A 20923-nucleotide genomic window follows, 5' to 3' on the forward strand; every position below is an offset into this window, starting at 1 on the left:
AGAGAACGCCAAAGCCTCCCCCGCGAAACCAACACGCACGCCACGCTGCTCCCACCGAACAACCCAACAAGTGTCGAGAGCGCTACTGATAAAAGACCTCACGGCGAATAGCCTAACAGGAGTAAAATACACCCTCCCCAGCTCGCTCACCTGCTCCTTCACCTGCGAACAAAAGCACTACTTGACGCAAATATAAGACCCGGGCGCATAAGGGACAAAACGACACACCCCAGCGCCGAGCCACGCCGGAGCAATATCACAAAGAACTCCCAGCGGCAGACTCGCAGCACAGAGAGTAACTCCCAAGCAAACAAAACCACCTCAGGACGGAAAAAACAGCGAGAAAATAACCCGAGCGGCCAAGCTAACCCCATGCATGAGAACAACAGATGACCCGCGACTCAAAAGATAGACCGAACTTGCAACAAGGACACAAGAGGAACCTAAGCCTGCGAGAGAACCAAGCCCAGGAAGGAGATCGAACAAAAAAGCGCGAAGGAGCAGATAAACGGGACAAAGACAACCCCGACAACCAGGACAAAGACGAGCCGCACCAAGCAGAACCCAGCGAGGAGACACAAAGACACGGCAAACCGCGCGCCAGCGACTAAAACAACGGTAAACCAGACACAGCCACGAAGAAAAACCGAAAGCACGACAAAGACTCCACACCCGGAAGGGACCCCGTACCCTACTCAGCAAGCACGACAAATGAGGAACGAGTAATACCCCAAGAGATACAACACAACAGGGGTAACCCGAAACAACACACCGAAGCCTACTGCCGCGGAGTAATTCAAAATAGCGACCGAAAGAAAAGCACAAAAGACGAAAACAACCAACCCCAAAACCACCACCACAGACAAACGAAGCCCCACCGGAACAGTCCCGCCCTCAGGAACAGAGCCGACGACCAAGGCCCAAGGACACGAACACCACGCACAAGCGCAAACGAAACGACCCGAAAACCCCCAAAGACCAAGCACCACCAACCCCCCGAACTCACCTCCACCCGACCGAGCGCAAAAAACAACGGGCCCACGAAGCCAGAAGAGACACCAAACACCCGCGAAAAACCACCTGCCAGCCCCCAACGGCCGCCGCGCCACCAACAGCCGTCAGATAGCATCCCACCCGCAGAACACGCAACCCGTGCAACACCCACTACCCCCGAACCAACAAGGAGACCACCCAGCGCCAACACCCGCAACACCCGGCAAACCACATCGCCAGAAACAGCAAAACCGGATTAGTAACTAGAGTAAGACGAGAGAAAAGGAGAAGAAATTAAGACCCGACACGAGGGAGCGAGACTTAGAAATAAAGAAAGAAACGAACAATAACGACACTCGTCCGCCCCTGCCCCGTCCTACCAATTTTCCCCATGAAAAACAGTAAAAGATGAAAAGAGTGCAACCAAAAGAAGAAAACCCCTAACGGAGCTGCGCAGAAAAAACGACAAACGGAGACGTCGCTACGACGCCCGGCAAAAGGCGAGAAACGGAAAGGAAACACCTCAAAAACCGACCGGACCCTAACGCTGAAGCTCCCGAAAATTCAACCGCTACACCGGAAGTCGCAACCACGTCGAGATTACCACCGCGAGCCCATGGAACTCGAACTACAAAAAAGCACAAGTGATACTAACAAACACCCACAGAAACAGAAAGACCCAGCAAAGCTAATGACACGACTCGAGACGCGACGGAAAAAGAATAAAAAAGAAAGACCAAACACGATCAGCACCGAAAACATACCAGAAAGAACCCATGAAACACCCAAGAAAAAAAAAACCGGGAGAAACGTTACTGAATTGCGGTACAAAAAGTTCGAGCGAAACGCCGGAGAAAAGCACGATACTGACAAAAGACAAGAAACGAAAACAGACAAAGAGAGCAAATCGATGCAGACGGCGGAACAAAAAAACAAAACATCCCCCGAAAAAACTCCCACAAACCGTCATTTGAGCAATTTAATAGAACGATACTAACGTAACGTAAAAAAAAAAAATTAGCCACCAAGAACAAACTCAAACTCAATAGAAGCAACACCACACAATTTCGAAGAAAAACGGGGAAACCAATAACAAAAAAAACAAACAAAAATAACCGGGCACGAAAGAACTCACTGAAGAAACACTGAACCATAACCCAAAAAAACAAAAAATTATCAGCAACCAAGAGACACTCCACTGAATGAAAACCCGAACGTAACACAAGATAAAAGAACATAATAAGGAAAAAAGTACTCCACCACTTACAGAAACGCAGGACTGCACGGGAGATAAAGGACAGCACAAGAGCAACAAATAGTGGCAACAACTACAGACACACAAAACAACATCTTAGAACCGAAACACCCCAAGAACACACAATGGAAATTAACACTTCATTACGAAAAAAGAACTAAAACGAACGGAAAGCACCCAGGCACCCAAACAAAAAAACGAGCAATAAGTAAAAAAATGCAAATCAAAAAGCACAAGCTCTACACGGAGACACCAAAAAAAAAGTAAAAGAAACACACCAAGAAACGCAAATAAGAAACCAGCAACACAAAATTGAGACATGAAAGATTCAGACAAAGAAACGAAAGAAGGAGTTCGTCCAAGAATCCTCGCACATAAAAACAAGGCAGTTAAAGAAAAATAAATCAAAGAGATCAAAGCGAGTGCACACGGACTACACTAACCTAGGTAACCGAAAATCCGGTAAAGCCATTGGACCCCTGGGACGCCTCCGACGGCTCCATCTACTACAGCCGCCAATACCACCCAAATCACCCAAATGAGCCAAGTAAGCGCAGCACCCCCTACACCCCAAAAAGTCAAAGATAGTACAGCCAGACACTAAAGACAGGAAAAAAAGGCAGTAAACTTACTCGACATACACGAAATACAGGAAATCCCGAAGAGTAAAAGGCGTGGACCAGGTGACCCCCGACACATCCAACTCATCCAAAACCACCAAAACGACGCTAACAGCGCTCGGATCTTTAACGTCCTTAATTCTCCCCGTTCTCCCCGTATCCCGAGAAGCACGAAAGGAAGCCACATAATCAGGATCCTCATTCAACGCAGCCAAGGACAACCTTCACAATTTACATTCACTAAATGAACCAAGGGACTCCTCGGGCGATACGTAAGAAACAAAACTAACAAAACCAAAAAAATCCGAAAAGTGCACAACAGTCACAGCAAACAGAGCAAATTCGAGACTGTCGATACGGAAGTTCGGCAAATGCAGCGAATGGAACAGGCGGATCAGACTGAAAATAGCAGAAGTGGCTACTGCTTCCAGTGCAAACGAAGCAAAGGAAGGTACTGCAAGCAGCGCAAACTGAAGTAAAGCAAGGTCAAAGAGGTCAAAAGGCGCTCCACGAACGCCACAAACGAAAGACAAGAAAGCCAAGTCATCCACGTCAACGACAGCAACTGTTCGCCGAACGGTTACAAAATGTCCATATTGCGGCAGTTTAAATGTTGTCATTTCATGAGGGTCACACTCTTCTTGCAAGACATCTGGAGCATCCACGGGTGATTGACAAAGCGATCCGTTATGTTCAGAATTTCTTGAATTTACTGGAGATTGATCGTCTTGACTCACTGTTGCCTGTTGTCCTTTTCTAACTTGAATGTTATTTATAGATTTTGACTGACATAGAGATCTTTGAGGTGTAAGAGAACACACCATGTCATCAGACTGTACTTCACTAGTCGGAGAATCCAATAAATTATTTTTAAAAGGTAACGTTCTTTGTTGGATCACAGTATCCGAGTCCGAAAGGTCAGTTTCGGAATTACTAAATAACCAGCTTGGGCCTTCTAATGGATCATCTTCATCGATTACATTATTTCGCTTGTTCTTATTATTTTTACCACTTGGTGGAGAATATTCATCTTCGCTATTTTTTAGAGTTCTTGACTCAGAATCGGATAAGTCTTCCGTACTTGGTAACATTTCAGTTGCTACTTGTTCATGGACTGTCTCATTAGATTCTTCGGTGATGTGATTTTCTGAGGACCTGCTACTCTCAAACAACTAAAAAAGTGGAACAGTTGTATGATTCCACATTTTCATGACTATAGGATACTCAGGGTTATTAATAAATTTAGAACACACCTTTTTAATATTAACAGTCTGAGAATTATGTAAAAGTTTTGAAACGTCGTTAAGAGTAACTCGAGGACTGCCAATATTATCAAAGACTGCATCGCCACTTCGTCTCGTCATGTAACTTCCAGAAAGCCTCATAGAATTTCGTTTAGAATGCTTCCGTGACAATTTTCCCGAATGTCTGTTACTCCTACTTAATCTCCTCTCTTCTTCGTCTAGATATAAATTATGTGTGTCAATTATAATAGAATAACAATTTTTTTCAAATAAGAAACATACCATCACTTCTTAACGAATTAATATCGAGTTTCTCAGGTAATCTGCATCTCTGCCTGTTTTCCTGTAATTAAATTTATTTACAATCCTTTCAGCTATCTCACAGGTGCATTACATTGTTTTAGAACCGTAGGAATTATTTTAATTTGTACATACATAATTAGACTGCCTATTAGAAATAGCAATAGGAGATCTGGCTTCAACCACTCGTTGAGCTCTGTCTGGTGAATTTGATCCTTCTTCAATTGAACTTAAGTTTGGGGCAGTATGAACACGCTGCATGTTTACTCTACTCAAGTTGGTTTTGTAATAAGATGGCCGCTCACCATTGGCTTTACTACACCTTTTGCAGGAGACTTTGTAGACATTCTCCTAATCGATTCTTTTCCTGTACATAGAGTTACGCTTACAAGCATTATATTACAAAAAGTAATACAATTCAATAAACTTCAGACTTACTTCCGAGTGAAGTAGAAGCAAACGAGTTCGATTCTCTTCTGGTTTTGAACTCTTGACAAGATGCTATCGTACTAGTGACGTAATTACTCATTGCAACCAACAAAGCTAATATTTCCTTTGCATTCTTTTCAACGCTTAAAATTACATGCTGCAAGAAAAAATGTTTCATCAATTTCAATTTCCCTCTATAAAATGGAAACATGGTTCACACTTATTAATAAACTCACATCATGGTTGCTACAAGCAACACTTAAATTATGAATGTCTGCGATTAACTGAACATTTTGAGCGAATAACCCTTGGCATTCTTGTTTCTCTTTCGACAGTGCTTTTGCCAATGACATGTTATTATTTTTTAACGTTTCATACTCTAAAATAGAATAAAGAAATCATTAATTTTCTAAGTCATTATTAAACAAAATCATTAGACCTCCCAAGCTTACGTGATTTATAGGTTTTCTTTTTTGGATGGCTTCTTATCCGCTGTGTTCTCTTAATAAGTAGTGTAGCCCTTTTAACTTTACCACGCTTATATACCGATGACATTGTTGCCTTATTTAAGTTCGTCCTAAGAAAACGTGTCAAATAAAATGTAGTATCAGATTTGTCCGATGAATCACAGTGGACGAAATAGCAAAACAGAAGTTTTTAAAAAGCTTGTCAGATTCATGCTGTAATAGGCATCTATGAATGCTTCAAAAGTCCTGTCGTACATTGTAAAGATTCTTAAAACTACTTTGTGTTGCATGCTATGCATCTTGAATTTTATTTCCTTAGCAGCTGACATAAGCGTCTCTATGAAATTCTATTATTCCGAATATTATAGCATAAAATATTCACACAAAAACTGTCATATCAAGAACGCCATTACGTGTTTACCTTTCGCTCCAAATTGAATGATTCAAGGAGCCATAAGAAATACAAATCTAGAAACCTTACTGTACGAACATATCGTTGTCAATGCTATTCGATTAAGAAATGAACGAATCCCTGTTCAGATATTTCGCTTATTATATCCCTTCTTCAAATATATTCTTCCTTGCGACTCGTTGAAGCTTCCGTTGCCATTATCCCGCCGTAACGTGAATTAATGACACAAGAGGCACTGGCGGTTGAAAAATAGAGCTTCACCTAACCATTCTACCATTGCCCTGTCTAGAGGGATTTAGTTCATCATTTCATTAATTATTAATGCTTTTAAATTAATTAGTGTTGTATCTTTATGCCTTTTAGGAAAAATTGAAGGCTACTTTTAGAAATGAAACAGTTATAGTAGTTACGATAAGAAAAAAAGAATGTATTAAAAATCAGAGATGAGGAGGATCCATGAGTTGGACCGCCATTGAGGGCATCAGGTGACAAGTGCATGAGTCGCCTGCATTCTCCACCGAGGACAGCACAGGAGGCGGTCGCACGACCAACCCATCTCTGTCATCTATTATATTGTGTCGTAAAGAAAATTATTTTCAAAAGTTTCATTCGGAGTCAATTGTTGATGAGTATGAGTGTGAGTTACTTTCAGTTACTTTTTTATTTGTAAATGCTGTGTTCCGAATGAATGATATTGCTAATCAGGTGGAAATTGCATTGCAATTGCGAAAGGGAATTCTATGTGCAACACGTATTAAGGTATTTGTTACCGTTATAACAAATTTATTTTAAATCAACTGTCACAACTACATACAGTGCAATGATGTTCTGTTGCGTTTATTCTGTATATATTTTTGCAGCTTTCTAAAAGGATGAAATGGAATTATTATCGCAAGTTCCTTTATTCTCTACTGAGCCCAGCACGAAAGGTTTTGATCTTTCGTCTGGATACAAGTGGATCTATCCAGAAAATTTTCCATTGCGAGATTATCAATTTAGTATTGTACAAACAGCATTGTATAATAACACGTTAGTGTGTTTACCAACTGGTAAGGAATAGGCAATTGTTCATTGTGTATCATTTAAGTAATTGGTATATGTGCTTCATATCACGGAATTTATGTAATTGAATTAACTTTAATATTTCTTTTGTATAATAAGGTTTGGGTAAAACATTCATTGCCGCTGTAGTAATGTATAATTTTTGGAGATGGTATCCAAAAGGAAAGGTTGTATTTATGGCACCTACTAAACCTCTCGTTGCTCAACAAATATATGCTTGTCATAATATTATGGGGATTCCTAGCAGTGAAACTATAGAGCTTACAGGTAATACAAATTTTTTAAGAAGCAATGAAGCTGCTTTTACTTGGTAACTAAAATGTACGTGGCTCTTATAGGTACAACGAATCAGAAACAGAGAAAAATTTCTTGGTCCGAGAACAGAGTAATATTTGCAACACCTCAAACATTTCATAATGATCTTGAAAAAAATATAGTGCCTATGGAACTGATAAAATGTGTGGTTGTAGATGAAGCTCATAGAGCATTAGGCAAACACTCCTATTGTGAGGTACGAGTGTGGCATGTCATTTAATTTATTATCGCCTATGAAGGTGTTTTATATTTTAATGAATTTTTAAATACATTTCAGAGCATACGGATATTAAGTTCATACAATCGGTATTTTAGAATATTGGCACTTTCTGCAACTCCTGGAGGAAAAATTGATGATGTCCAAGAGGTATGACAATCACTGTGGCTATTGATTATTCGGTGGGTTATATTAATGTTCTTTTCATAGGTGGTTTCCAATTTACACATTTCAAAATTGGAATTACGTGACGATACATCACCAGACATAATTCCTTACATAAATGAGCGAAAAATGGATATCATACTAGTTCCTTTAGGTGATGATCTATCTAAAATCAGGGACAAATATATTGCCATTATGGATCGGCATGTTAAATATTTAATTCAAAATAATGTATTAAGAGGTGCTACAGGAAATATTTCTAAGGGAAAGGTGATTGTTTTGACTAAAGAAAAAATATTTATAGCACTGCATCGTGCTATATGTAGCTGATAATATTGTAAATTTTAGATTTTCCTGCTGTCGAGAGAATACCAAAAAAGAACCAATAAGCCAAGCAATCATGGACAAATCATGAAAACATTGAGTATACTATTGACCATGTATCATGCTTATGAGCTACTGACTAGGCATGGATTGCGAGCTTTCCTTCATTTTTATAAAAGTACGTTTATCTGTTACCTAGTTAAGAATTAATTTACATTGAAACATCAATGTTCTAACAAAGGCCAGATTATACGAAACGTTACAACTTTATAGATCATGCAGATAAACCATGGATGTCTTCCGAAGATCAGTTGTTAGCCTTACTTAATGAAGTGGAATTGTATTTAGGACCATTTCCGGATATTCATACCTTAAATGATAAAGATGCTCTTCAGGTCTGTCAATGTAGCATAATTATAAATATGTATTATAATGAATCAGCTGCAGCTGAGAAATTGTGATTTTGACAAGGTATGTTTTTTTTTATAGATTCCAAGTGACTTTATTTTTGGGCATGCGAAGTTTCATAAATTAAAAGAAGTACTGTTAAGACATTTTAAAGCTTTCGAAGGTCAGGTGGAAAGTACTAGAGCGATCGTTTTTGTAGAGGTTTGTACCCAATATTCATAAGTGCATATGATGCCAAGTAGTAATTTTAATGTCGCTAATCCTTTTAAAGTACAGAGACATCGTTAACGAAGTGTTCGCACTGTTACTTCAATCACGGCCACTCATAAGACCACAAATGTTTGTCGGACAAGCAGGACTGAAACAAAAAGCACAAATGCAAGCATTGACAGATTTCAGAAGTAACCGTGTCAATGTTCTCATTTCCACTTCTGTGGGTTCGTAGATGTTAAGGTATATGACATTTTAATACATTGATCGAATAAGTTGTAGTAATAATTTAATTATGGTAGGTGAGGAAGGATTAGATGTTGGTGAAGTAGATCTGATCGTATGCTTCGATATATCTCAGCGGTCTCCTATTCGACTGGTCCAGAGAATGGGAAGGACTGGTCGAAAACGACAGGGTCACATAGTTCTTTTGGTTACCGATGGAAAGGAACATCAGGTACAGAAAAAAGTCTGTGATTAATGATAAATTTCCTATGCGTATTAAAAACAGAATGAGTAATTTATAAATTAATTATGTTAGACTCTCAAGGCTGCATTGTCCAGAAGAGATTCTTTAAATAACAAGGTGTTGGAATCGAGTAATATCGTATCTTCCTTATACAACGAAAACCCTCGAATGGTTCCACCTGAGTTTCAACCCGAATGTTACAAAATGCATATCGCTGCTCAGCCAAAAACGCCAAAAGTATCTCGCAAAATTAAAAAGGGCAACGCGGTATCGAAGGCAAAGAATAATTCATCCATAACCATTAAACATAACACAAAGAAGACTGACAATCTGCCTGAGATTGACAAATCAGCAATGCCGACATTTATTAACGATACGATATCTTCATTGGAAGCAACAAAAAAGAGTGACAGTGAGTACATGCATTTTTAACAATCTAATGATTTGTTTCTATTTATTTTAATTTGACTTGTTTTCTACACTTTTCAATGCAGAACCAAGTGTTAAAGGCCAATCATCGATAATGAGATTTCTTAGCAACGCCGCTCCTTCCGAAAATGCATTGGAAGTTGCAACACCTTTGCAAACACAGATTGCGGATGAATGTAACTCTTATATTCCTACAAATCCTAAAAATGTGCAGCTGTTGATGTCCGACAAAGCTGCAGTTGATTTTCTTACATTATGTACTTTAAAGATGTCGGAGCGTGAGGCTTCAAACGAAAGTCTAAGAAAAATGGATATGACCTATGTTCCTTCTTGGCCAACGAGAAATTACGAAGATATATTTAATTGTACAATTCCAAATTTAAGTATTTTGGATTGCATAGCAGAATTAACCGAGGAAACAAAAATTATAATGGAAAGAAATGACATTGTAGATGAACCCGACATAGTATGCATTAACCACGATATCAGTTGGGACAACAATTTTGACGTTTGTCATGAACAGATTAATGAGAAAGTAGACGAATCGTGGTTTGAAGATTTACTACTAAATGATTCTACAAATTCGTCTGAATCAGAATTAGCTCCTAAGCAGGAGAATAATGCAAATTATTGTTCACTAATGAAGAGTTCAAATGAATCTATTTTTGATCTTGTAGACGTTAATGAAGAAACTTTGACAAAAGGTGCATTTGAAGGTATACTAAGTGAATCATCCGATGAGAGCAGTGCACAAATATGTCAAGAAGAAACCGATGTACTTACAACTACTAAAATCGAGATCGACAAGAATGTTACTGTAAGTTGTACCAACGGTGCAACTAAAGCAATCGATAACTCAAAGAATTCCTTATCGACTCGTGATATTCATCCATCTACGTCATCAGCATGCGTAACTGATCCTTGGTTCGACCAGTCACCTAAGTCTTTTAGAAATGCATGTGAGCCGCTAGAAAATTTTCCAGAAAGTAAAAATGCTGAAATGAAGGAAACTGTACTTATGGAAAATGATACAAACTCTGTTCAGGATACTGCTGATACGAGTACTTATCACAATTCAGAAGAGGATTCGGATCAATGTGAAAGTTATGGCTCAAATAATAGCATGCTAACGATTCCTCAGATGCTGGAAGAAGTTAGACGGATTAGTGTACAAAATGGCTATTCTAATGATCTAGAGAACTTTAATCTATCTACGCGAAGTCAACGAGATAAAACTTTTGCAAGAAAGAAAGTAAGTGCGTCGCCCTCAAAATTGAAATTGAAACCAGGGAAATCTCAAAAGTTCGATTTCGATTCGGATGACGATATATTTTTTGTGAACGAATATGAAGAAAATAATGCCGATCATAACATAAGCAATAGAACTAATCACGAGTGTTCTGTGCCCTTGAAGTTACTTAATGACATAAAAATAGAAAAGCCCCCCGTGAGTGTCAGTAAAACAATTGCTAATGATTTAGATATTGGCGAGCTCGACTGGGACAGTGACTTCGTAATTTCATCGGCAAATACTCGAAAGAATTCCGAAAAACCCAAGAGCTGCAGTACTCCCATTAATCGTGGGGCTGTTAAAAAAGACTCGGAAATTTTCAAAAGTCCTAGTTCAGCCACCTGTGTAATAAATAATAAGGCGATGCAAAGGGAAATTAATTTAACCGGTGAATTTACTGGATGGATTTCATCGAAACCGAGGGAACTAAAAAAATCAGTGCCACCGGAAAAGGGTTTATTGAGTCTTAAAAGAGATGTTCAAAAGACTAAATCTCTTGTTTCAATAAACAAAGAACCTGCCATCGATGATCTACCACCCAGCGACACAACGGAATCAGAAAGTAAATATTTCACAAAAGAAAGAAACGAGGGCCCAATAATTCGGTCCGTTCCTTCATTGCTTCAAACAACTTCAGAGCCATCCCATTCATCGCGTGGTCAAATCCTAGATATTAAAAGTTTGAAGGAAAAATATTCGATTCAGCATTCGGTTCCGAAGAACGCTAATGAATTGCAACGTCGTCCTAACAACGAAGCATTGGATAATGCAGATATCACTAATAAACCATTGAACAGAATCCGGAATAAGAAGGAAGCTCATCGTAGGAAGGTGAAGGACAGGATGAAGAATAAATTTATTTCCAATGAAGCGGAGGTCTCTTTCGACGTAGACACTTCCGAAGGCAGTTCTGGCGAGGATGAAGACATCGAAGGATTCGTAAGTTATACTCAGGAAGTTAAGGACCATGTTGACATGCGTGCACATTATCTACAAACCGTTAAAAGTCCAGTTGTTAAGCCAGGGCGATTTATAATAAAGGAGAAACGTAACGATCACGAAATTGATGTATACTCCCAGCCAGTTTCGCAAGAGCAGGATACGTATCTTTACGTAAGTGCCATTAACCCTGAACATCGCTGTCCATGCTGTATACATATATTATTATTTTAGTACTATCGAAAAATGTGTTTCCAGGACTCCTTTTGCGTTAACGAGAACGAAGAACACCTTGAAGAGTGCGAGTCTACTTTTGACGAGCTCCCAGAAGAAGACTTTACGATAAGGAAACGTAAGAGGATGCGGTCTACTAAATCGAATAATATTGTAAAAAGGAGAATAATTGCTAAAGTCGAAAATGACGATAGTAGCGATGACGAGACGGAGCGTCTTCGCCAGCAGATCTTGAATGAGTCCCTCCAATTAAAATGCACAAAGAAATTATGAAAGTTGCGCCTCAGCAAGTATCATTACATTTTTCGGAGTCCCTTCCCTAGTCAAATGTACATTGTATGATATCGACCGTTTATGAAGAAAAACAATGTTTTTTTTTTGTTGCATCTTCGAGGAGCTATGCTTATTCAAATTTTTACGATTAATCTTTGTTACAATAAAATTATATATATTTTTCTAACTATCCTCGTCACAGGTTTTCCATCTTAAACTACGGTCAAATTGGCTTTCCACGAGGGAAATCGTTTTACGACGAGCAATCTCGCGGATAGCTGGAAAAGTTGACGATCGGCTGAATACTAGGAAGATTTTATTTCCTTTACGTTACTTCGGAAAATTCGCGATCGCGAATAAAGTGAGAAAAGTTCTTCCTTGATATCGAAGTAATATCTCACCCCGGGAACTTACAGCCTCGTCGTTCCGATTCCTAAATAGTTTTCTTTTTCTCCTTCAGAACATCATTATTTTGCAAGAGCAGTAATGCTGCCCTCGGATACCTTTTATTTAATTTCTGCCATATGCTTGAGAGCTTTCGAAATGTTAGCGATGCTTCGAGGTCTACGCAATTTAGCGAAAAGGAAAATCAAACGAAATAACGCACGACTCGACAATTGCACGACCTGTGATTATTGTAATAGTCTAAAGTGAGGGAAATTGGGACACGTGGGGACATTAGCGATATCCTATTTTCACGTTTTTAACATTAGAAGTCGGAAAACCACCGAATAAACATCTAGTTTAAACCTCTCGTGGGGACGTGCATTTTTAAGATAGCAGTTCTATCGTTTTAAGCGTACTTTCGGGGAGTATAAAAATGCTAAGTATGATTTCGCCGCACGATTCATATATATACATATCGGTCACGAAGGTGTTATAAATTGATAGCACCCGGAAATCCACGAAGTCTGCGGATCCACTTTTCCGGCAGGGCAAGGCTGTTCGCTAAACGGGTACTCCACCAGAAAACCCGTAAAATGACAAATTTCCCCAAAAGCACAATATTTGCGGTCTTCGCTATTATCGTTAATTACAACGTAAGTCTATTTAAAAAATCCAGATCACCAGATTTTTTTCCACAGATTTTCTAACGCCTAGGGATAGCGAGACGTATAATATAAATACCTGAATATAATTAATATCTCTTCAGCAAGTAGCAGCAGATCCCCAAGTGGATCAGGGATCACTATGCAGGAGTCACCAGTACTTCGACACGGAGAAGAACCAGTGCATGGATCTTCCAGGAGGTGGGACGATAATATCCGAGGATAAGGTTCACAACTGTGCCGATGGGGTCCCTAGGCCTCACGAATCCGAAGGAAGGTACTATTACGTGTGTAAGTGCGACAAGACCATCCTGGCCGAGTGTCCTCTAGGGTTGCGCTACGACGACGGCGAAAAGGGTTGCATCCAAGACGTAGGATGGAAGACGGTGAGGCTGGTCCAGGATGAGTACAGCTTCATCCAACTTCCAGCTTGCCTGGAACCTGGTCTATTCCCAATTCCCGATTACTGCTCACTGTATTACTCTTGCAACGTTACAAGCTCCTACTTGCTGCAGAGCATCTCGGTCTGCCCTCCTTCGACTGCGTTCAGTCCGTCCTTAAAGATATGCGCGTTCACGGAGAGTTGCAGTGGCGACCTGGTGCACCTGCTGGCCAACTCTGTGAGCAGGACCCAGGTGTTGAATACCGGTAAGAGAATTGTGGAAGGCGAGCCGGTATCGTCTGAGTCGAAGCTGAATGGCCAGGAGTCTCCGGCATCCTCGCCGTCCTCTGTCAGTCTGGTCCTGAACGGCGTCTTCGCGCCGCTCCTGGGCTCTGTTCCTGGCAGCACAGCTGGTGGACCCGTGCTCGTCCCGGGATTACCATCACCTGTTGGTCCTGCCTTAGGATTGACTCCTGTTGCGAACGCGCCTCTCCCTGGAAGGAATCCTTGCAGTCCAGTTGGATCTTCGGATGCCTTCCGAGTTACCGGGCTGGGAAACGTCGACGTCAAGGAACAAGTCGCCGGATGTCCTCCTCAGGGACCCTGGGTGAAAGAAGAGGTGATGAGAAGGCTTCGGGCGAGTCTCGAATTGCTGAAGGCACGTTTGTCCCAGGGAAGTTCAAGTCCTCAGGTCGGAGAGATCTTGCCAACGAATCCCGATGATCGGCAGAGGGAGGCTGAGACAGTGATAAACATGTTAAACACCATAACGCGCCTCCAATCGATTTTATCAAGAACTGAGAATTCTGCGACGCCGGAGGGGACTTCAGGGAGTAACGATGCAAGCTCCGCATTTGACGCATCGAGGATCCTATTATCATATAGAGATATTTTTAATGCTCTGAAGGATGATCAGAAGTATGGAAAGCATGTGAAAATTTTGGCTTTTCACCTTTCTCAGCCAGAAAATCCGGAGACCCAGACGGATGATTCAGCTTCGACGACAGAGCCGATATCGAGCTCGCCGCTTTCTGATACTAACAATACGGTTATCGATGACCTGCCACTGATCAATTTGTCCGCAGGTCAGGCCGACAGGACGGGCAGCTTCCTGATAGAAGCTATTCGGACTCTTCGAAGAAAACTTCATCGTCCAGAAAATGTCGAACCCGAAAGCTCGGAGGAGCCAACTTCCCCCAGACCTGAAGACGAGTCCCATGAAGAAGTACCCGATGCGCCTTCGTCCGAAACTTCAGGAGGCTCTTCACATTCGAGCGAGGAAACTTCCTCGGAGACCCCCAGTGCATCGTCTCCGAGTTTCGAGGAATTAAACCAGAATCAGGAAAGCCAAAATGCGCAGAAATCGGTCACGATCACTGTAGAGTCTTCAGGGGTGAAAGCAGTCTTGCCAGCACCTCAACCCGTGACGGAGCCGTCCAGCAACGGGGGCGAATCTGGAACAAAAGAAACAAATCAGGGATCAGTTAACATTGCAATTAATACATCGGAGTCTACAACTACACCAGCTACGGTTGAAGAGACTCCTGCTGATAACCAGAGTGGAATCGAAGAGATAGTGGAGAGAGGAGAGCAGCAACGAGAAAATCAGCAATCGGTTAATATCGTGATAGGTTCTCAAGAAACGACCACGCCGGCACCGGAGAATTATCCTTCTCTGATTGAGACACAGGACCAAGACGAGAAGAAAGAGGAAGAAAATAAGCAATCGGTTAATATTGTAATTAATACATCACAGAGTACTACAACACCGGCCCCGATAGTTGAAGTTCCAGTTGGCAATGAAAACGAAGAGATAGAGAAACAGGTACAGCAACGAGAAAATCAGCAATCCGTTAATATTGTGATAGGTTCGTCGGAAACAACTACCCCGGCACCGGAACCTTATCCTTCTCTGATTGAGACACAGGAGCAGCAACAAGAGAAGAAAGAGGGAGAAAATAAGCAATCCGTCAATATCGTGATCGATACTTCTCAGAGCACAACTACACCTGCTCCAATAATAGAAGTTCCTGTGGTGGAGGTTTCTGGCGGTAATCAAGGTGGAGTTCAAGAAGTCGTGGAACAAGGGGAGCAACAACGGGAAAATCAGCAATCCGTTAATATCGTGATAGGTTCTCCAGAAACGACTACCCCGGCACCGGAACCTTCTCCTTCTCTGATTGAGACACAGGAGCAGCAACAAGAGGAGAAGAAAGAGGGAGAAAATAAGCAATCCGTCAATATCGTGATCGATACTTCTCAGAGCACAACTACGCCTGCTCCAATAATAGAAGTTCCTGTGGTTGAAGTTCCTGGCGGTAGTCAAGGGGAAATTCTAGAAGTCGTGGAACAAGGGGAGCAGCAACGGGAAAATCAGCCATCCGTTAATATCGTTATCAATACCTCGGAATCTACTACTACACCGGGTTCTATCATCGTAGAAGAGTCTGGTGTTGGTGGCGAGACTCAAGAAATCGTGAATCAAGAGGAGGAGAAAAAAGGAGAGAAGCAGCAATCCGTTGAGATCGTGATCAATACGCCGCAAGCTACGACTACACCGGCTCCCGAAGTAGAGGGTCCTGTAGGTAACGAAGGAGGAACTCAGCAGGAAGTGGTGCGCCAGGAAGGGCAAGAAGAAAAACAGCAATCGGTCAACATCGTAATTGGAACCTCAGCTTCAACTACGCCGGCACCGGAACCAGAACTTTATCCGTCTATTTTGGAACAAGGTGTAACGGACCAGGAACATCGGCAACATGAGGACGAGAGGAAGCAATCTATTACCATAGAAATTAATTCGGGCTCGACGACCACTCCAGGAACGCTATTGGAGGAAGAGGATGAATTATTGGGTCATGCAGCGATGACTCAGAACGTTCGCAAAAAAGAAGTCCACGAAGGCGAGAATCAGCAATCGGTAAAGATTACAATTGGTTCCACGGAGACGACGTCACCGGCTTCCCAAGATTACCAGCCTTATGAATTTGAAGGAGGTGAGCATCGGCAGACGCACTACTTGCAATCTCAAAGTCAGCACAGGCTCCAGCAATCTCACTCTCACGGTTTGTCGTCCTCGTGGCAATCCGGATACTCGTCGCAGTTTGACCAGCCTTTACCTACGGGGCAGCAATGGTCATCGGGAGGTCAGCACGTCACGTCGTATAAAAAATACGTCAAGCAACCTGGGGTGTCATGGTCCATCATGTCGCCCTTGTACTCGACCGAACCGTCGACGGGTTCCTCCGGTAGCTTCTCGTCCAGCTATCAACATACAAAAAAGGTACTGAGAAGGATCACTCATCCCGATGGAACCGTGTCGACCTACTATGAGAACGGCTCGAACGAAAATCCAGAAGAAAGCGTGGCGAATGCACATGCTGAATCTGGATACCAGGAGTCGAAAACGCATCATGCAGAGCGCCAGCAATCCGTTCGAATCCTGATCGGACCTCAGCAGACCACCACCAAGCCGGCTCCATCGAAAGAGCAGTCCGGTGGGTCGTCCAGTGGGCTCTTCGGCAACTTCCACAAGGTGTTGCGGAAAGTCGTTAACCCTGTCGGAAAAGTATCCACGTATTATGAGAACGGCTCGTCGAAGAACGGAGAAGAGGCAGAGTCAACCGGCGATGTCACCTCGGAAGGGGAAAATGACCAAGAAGAGAGCCAGGCTTCCGGAGGAATTTTCGGAAACATTCTCCATTACCCTAAGAAGGTCCTGAGGAAGGTCGTCAATCCCGATGGGAGTCTGTCGACCTTCTGGTCGCGGAGCGTCCAGAAAATGTCAGGAGGTAGCGCCGAGAGGGAATCCGAAGGTTCCAACAGTTACTCTCACCACGGCTTGAATATCAATGGAGGTGTATCCCTGGGTGACTTCCGCGTAGGTGGAGGATTCTCCTTAAAAAAGTCATCTAATGCAGGGACTACCTTGGGCTCTGCCGGTGGTTCGTCGTATCAAGCGCATCACGGTCAAAATATTCACATGACTACTCACTCCGCTGGGAGTACGAAGAACGTTTCTTACGTATTGTCAAGCGGCTCCTCCGCGCCAGCCCATGCCAAGATTTCCTTGAATGGAGGCTCATTTCCTGCCACCCTGGACGTGTCGGAGAATGGCAATGCCCATGGAAGCCAGCATGCAGGGTCTTCCTCTGCCTATGGTTCCGCTTCCAGTCAAGCACATTCATTCGGAGGTCATTTCTCGAAATCGCACCATGTCCAGACCTCCCATAGCTCCCACACTGGATACCAAGGGACTAAAATCGTTAGAAGGAAGTGGTTCAGGTTTAAAGGTACAGGATTCATCACCTCCATCGCGGTTAGCGGAGGGTCGTAAGACTTCTCCGGGATGATCGAGGAGTTTCTCGCTATTGCGTTGTTTCTTACGTTTCAGGGCACTGTTCTGGAGTGGGAATCTTCAGGGTGCCTAACAGCTGTTCCGGCTACTACGAGTGCACCCTCAATGACCAGAATCTGTATACCATCAGCAGTGTCAAATTCTGTCCTGCTTGTCTACGCTTCAACCCTCAGCTCGGCAGGTGCGACTTCCCTCTGAACGTACCGGAATGCTCCGACGGGAAGAGCGAGAGTAGAAACTGCACCGGGGAGGGTAGTTTCCCCCATTCGGAGCTTTCCTCCGTCTACTACGTGTGCTCGAAGACTCCCGATGAGATCACCCTGGAGACCAGGACGTGTCCCATCGGCCAAGCCTTCGACAAGACGGTCGGGAAATGTAACGACAATCCCAAGGATAAGAGCCAGCCTCAGGAGTGCGAGGATCTGACCGACTTGCCTGACAACTTCGACTGCAGCAGATATTACTCCTGCGAGCAGCTCCAGGAAGACGGCGACCTGGAGAAAGTCGCCAAGACCTGCCCTTCAGGGTTTTACTTCAACAGCGACTCCGACACCTGCAGCAGACCCGACGAGATCAGCGGATGTGAGTAGAGGATTTCTAAAAGGAAAAAAAAAAAAACATTAGCACTATGACTAACTAAACAAATTACTTTTGCAGTTCCCGCCGAGACCTTGATAGACATAAGACACTCTACCTGAAGGAAGAGACATCTTCGTTGACTCTTATCAAAGCGATTAAAACCATCTCTCAGTGAATACGGTTCTCTCCGAAATTAATGTATCTCTCTTTATCGAGAAATTGGTATATCGGTGTTATAGTGGTCTACAATCGGATAGGCTTTACGAAGGCTCTGTTTTTTAATTATTCGTCCATGGCAAATTGGTAATAGGGGGGGATTAAATTTTTTTCAGCGTGTGGTTAGAAGTGCAGAGGGTTCAGGTCGTTTTCTAAGGCCGCGAATCGATGGAGGGACGTCGCTTCGAGGCTGGTTGGGTTCGTTTGACAATTTGGCATAGGATTGCGTTATAGAGGGAATAATGGCCGCGACGAGGGGCCGCACCTTCTCCTCGACAATAGTGCTTCTTTCCCCTCCAAGTATTCCGCGAGACCACGCACATCACAGCCGAGTTAATAGCCCCACGGGCAATTACACGCGGCAAATACATAAACACATAAATACGCGTTATTAACTTTGCGCTCAAAGGAACTGCCGGAGCGATTAGGCCCTTCAGAGCTTTACGATCCAACCCGGCTGGACACTCATCGTCGAGGACATAATTCCCTGGCTTTCTTATGCGAAAGACAGCGCTTCCCCGATGAAAGTCTCTGTATTCTTTTGGGACGAACCCCTTTCGCGTCTTTACCGCGACCACGTAAACGCGAACGCCGGAAATAACGCGATTCCCCTCCGCGTGAAAACCGGTAGACTTTGTCATCGCCTCGTTCGCCGTAATTCCATTTTCCACGTTGGATCGCAAAGACTTGGTGAAATACATTTCCTTCGAGACGCTTCTTGTCTTGGAAAGTGTCCTGCAGACTTTCTGCGGTAAGAGACCGATTATAGGGGAGAAGAAACAATGAAGGGCCAGCCAAGGTGTGGCCGAGACTCCCGCGTTTATATTCCACCCGGTCGTTCGCTCGATACGCAAAGTCCTGTCGACGGGGACTTTTTCGCGGGAGCCTCCTAGCCGAGCTGACTGGTGGACATGACATTCACAGTGTTACGTAACTGAGCAACACGCCGTCCCACACGAGAGAAATTCAATTTCGGCCGAGAGCATCGGCGCTTTGTGCCGCAGTTCAGTATTCAGCAAAATTGCCACATCTATCGACTGACCACCGGCAATGGGCTCTCAAGATTTTTTTCCGGCGTATCGATTGATGGAGGGATGCAGCGAGTCAGCGGGTATACCGTGGTAGTCCTCGTAATTATCCAGGGTAACAGCCGACGTACTTACATCTAGAGAAATATAAATAACAAATACTTCCAAACGGTACATATAAGGTATCTAAGGTACACGAGGTGTTATTTGAGAATACGATATTTTTTTTCTCGTCTACTAAAATCGAGTTTTCCAAGACTCCGCGCTCCAGGCGCCCGTACCATTCGCAGGTGGTGGATAATTCCCGGGGAGGTTAGGTCTTAGACCCTGGAAGGGAGTCGCGTAATTCGACGGTCGGCGGCCCACAGCCGGGGCCTGTGCGTGGGTGCGCTCTCCACACGTAACCCACACAAGCGGGGATGCCTCGGAAGCTGAGGCTGCCTACAACCATTATTTGTTCTAGTCCCCGAGCCACCCGGTTCCTCTCCTCCTCCGCGTCGCGTCGCCCCTCCGCCCCCGGTGGCGTCGGCGGCGACACAGCGCCATCCGCTCCGCTCCACTCCGTTTTCTCTCCGCGCCCCGACCTCCCCGGCCGCCGTTTCGCGCGTCTATTTATCCACCTAGCGGTATGATATTACACCCCGGGGCACCCTTTGCCCCCACTCCCCCGAGCCACGCCCACCGGCATCCCCTCCATCGGAACAAATGCGGCGCCACGATTGGTCGGCGCCTCCACCCCTCTGTTCCCGTTTTCTCGTTCCCCTCTCTGATCGCCCCACTCGGCAATCGCCGAGCTTCTGCCGCTTCTGCTGGAGGGGCTCTCCCTCTTCCCCCGACGCCGCCCTGCTGGAGAGGGTGTTGAAATTCAGGAGGCTTCATTTGGCTCATTCTTCTTCCACTGCTTCGCGTCAACTGGCAAAGGCACTCTCTCCTCTCCCTCTCGGTTCCGGGCGTCCGCTCGCTCCGTCCTCTTCTCTCTCGTTTGCAGTCCTCGCTGTCGCGCGGCGGCTCTTCCACCGTAGCCCAGAATTCCTTCTCAGAATCTCGCGATTATTATTTCTGCGCGACAATGCTCGCCATTATTGCGAGGAGGGCCCACCGTCCTGGCTGGGGCGGATCACTTCGCGGCTGGTCTGCGAGATGGCGGTACCGTCGGCGAGTGATTTCTTTTTCTGGTTGTTATGCATTAAATCTACCCCCTGGATCCCGTACCGCTGATTGGTCGCAATTCGGTCGGGATTACGCGGTGTGAAATGGCC

The 20923-nt window shown here is 43.8% G+C and overlaps 4 protein-coding genes across 5 annotated transcripts; 3 read left to right on the forward strand and 1 right to left on the reverse strand.

Annotated features, from left to right (window-relative positions):
* The first annotated feature begins 389 nt into the window (after nucleotides 1-389).
* LOC105701951 (serine/arginine repetitive matrix protein 1-like) lies at nucleotides 390-1253 on the forward strand. Its single transcript, XM_012429110.1, has 2 exons — nucleotides 390-588; nucleotides 634-1253. The coding sequence occupies exons 1-2, from the start codon at nucleotides 390-392 to the stop codon at nucleotides 1251-1253; spliced, it is 819 nt and encodes a 272-aa protein (XP_012284533.1).
* Nucleotides 1254-2124: 871 nt separating this feature from the next.
* On the reverse strand, nucleotides 2125-5794 carry LOC105701952. Its single transcript, XM_023431880.1, is given in 11 exon segments — nucleotides 2125-2138; nucleotides 2692-2848; nucleotides 3195-4040; nucleotides 4122-4330; nucleotides 4395-4455; nucleotides 4548-4687; nucleotides 4690-4779; nucleotides 4851-4998; nucleotides 5078-5220; nucleotides 5294-5418; nucleotides 5790-5794. Coding segments are annotated over 10 exon segments (1911 nt in total). The 5' UTR covers nucleotides 5397-5418; nucleotides 5790-5794.
* Nucleotides 5795-6330: 536 nt separating this feature from the next.
* On the forward strand, nucleotides 6331-12175 carry LOC105702187 (Fanconi anemia group M protein). Its single transcript, XM_012429564.1, has 14 exons — nucleotides 6331-6479; nucleotides 6581-6769; nucleotides 6882-7049; nucleotides 7121-7293; nucleotides 7375-7464; nucleotides 7525-7749; nucleotides 7828-7981; nucleotides 8077-8198; nucleotides 8293-8412; nucleotides 8483-8648; nucleotides 8724-8878; nucleotides 8963-9302; nucleotides 9385-11723; nucleotides 11808-12175. Exons 2-14 carry the CDS (start codon nucleotides 6598-6600, stop codon nucleotides 12054-12056), a joined length of 4473 nt encoding a protein of 1490 aa, XP_012284987.1. The 5' UTR covers nucleotides 6331-6479; nucleotides 6581-6597; the 3' UTR covers nucleotides 12057-12175.
* A 636-nt stretch (nucleotides 12176-12811) lies between these two features.
* LOC105702166 lies at nucleotides 12812-18688 on the forward strand. Of its 2 annotated transcripts, XM_012429527.2 has the most exons (5): nucleotides 12816-13096; nucleotides 13210-13753; nucleotides 14573-17776; nucleotides 17878-18423; nucleotides 18499-18688. In XM_012429527.2, the coding sequence occupies exons 1-5, from the start codon at nucleotides 13037-13039 to the stop codon at nucleotides 18537-18539; spliced, it is 4395 nt and encodes a 1464-aa protein (XP_012284950.1). In that variant the 5' UTR covers nucleotides 12816-13036; the 3' UTR covers nucleotides 18540-18688. The 2 variants fall into 2 exon arrangements, with proteins under 2 accessions (XP_012284949.1, XP_012284950.1); XM_012429526.1 differs by having other exon boundaries at nucleotides 12812-13096; nucleotides 13210-17776.
* Nucleotides 18689-20923: the final 2235 nt, after the last annotated feature.

Source organism: Orussus abietinus, unplaced genomic scaffold (genome assembly GCF_000612105.2).
Source record: "Orussus abietinus isolate OABI.00-Male unplaced genomic scaffold, Oabi_2.0 scaffold46, whole genome shotgun sequence".
In the NCBI taxonomy this organism is placed as follows: domain Eukaryota; kingdom Metazoa; phylum Arthropoda; class Insecta; order Hymenoptera; family Orussidae; genus Orussus; species Orussus abietinus.

What these genes read in the sequence shown, in the direction of transcription:
- LOC105701951 (XM_012429110.1), top strand. Translation starts at nt 390, where the DNA reads ATGACCCGCGACTCAAAAGATAGACCGAACTTGCAACAAGGACACAAG. An exon ending in CGAGGAGACACAAAGACACG is followed by an intron (nt 589 to 633) that starts GCAAACCGCGCG and finishes AACCAGACACAG; the next exon opens with CCACGAAGAAAAACCGAAAG.
- LOC105702187 (XM_012429564.1), top strand. Translation starts at nt 6,598, where the DNA reads ATGGAATTATTATCGCAAGTTCCTTTATTCTCTACTGAGCCCAGCACG. An exon ending in AGCAACAAAAAAGAGTGACA is followed by an intron (nt 9,303 to 9,384) that starts GTGAGTACATGC and finishes TTTTCAATGCAG; the next exon opens with AACCAAGTGTTAAAGGCCAA. An exon ending in AGCAGGATACGTATCTTTAC is followed by an intron (nt 11,724 to 11,807) that starts GTAAGTGCCATT and finishes ATGTGTTTCCAG; the next exon opens with GACTCCTTTTGCGTTAACGA.
- LOC105702166 (XM_012429526.1), top strand. Translation starts at nt 13,037, where the DNA reads ATGACAAATTTCCCCAAAAGCACAATATTTGCGGTCTTCGCTATTATC. An exon ending in CTATTATCGTTAATTACAAC is followed by an intron (nt 13,097 to 13,209) that starts GTAAGTCTATTT and finishes ATATCTCTTCAG; the next exon opens with CAAGTAGCAGCAGATCCCCA. An exon ending in GAAGTGGTTCAGGTTTAAAG is followed by an intron (nt 17,777 to 17,877) that starts GTACAGGATTCA and finishes CTTACGTTTCAG; the next exon opens with GGCACTGTTCTGGAGTGGGA.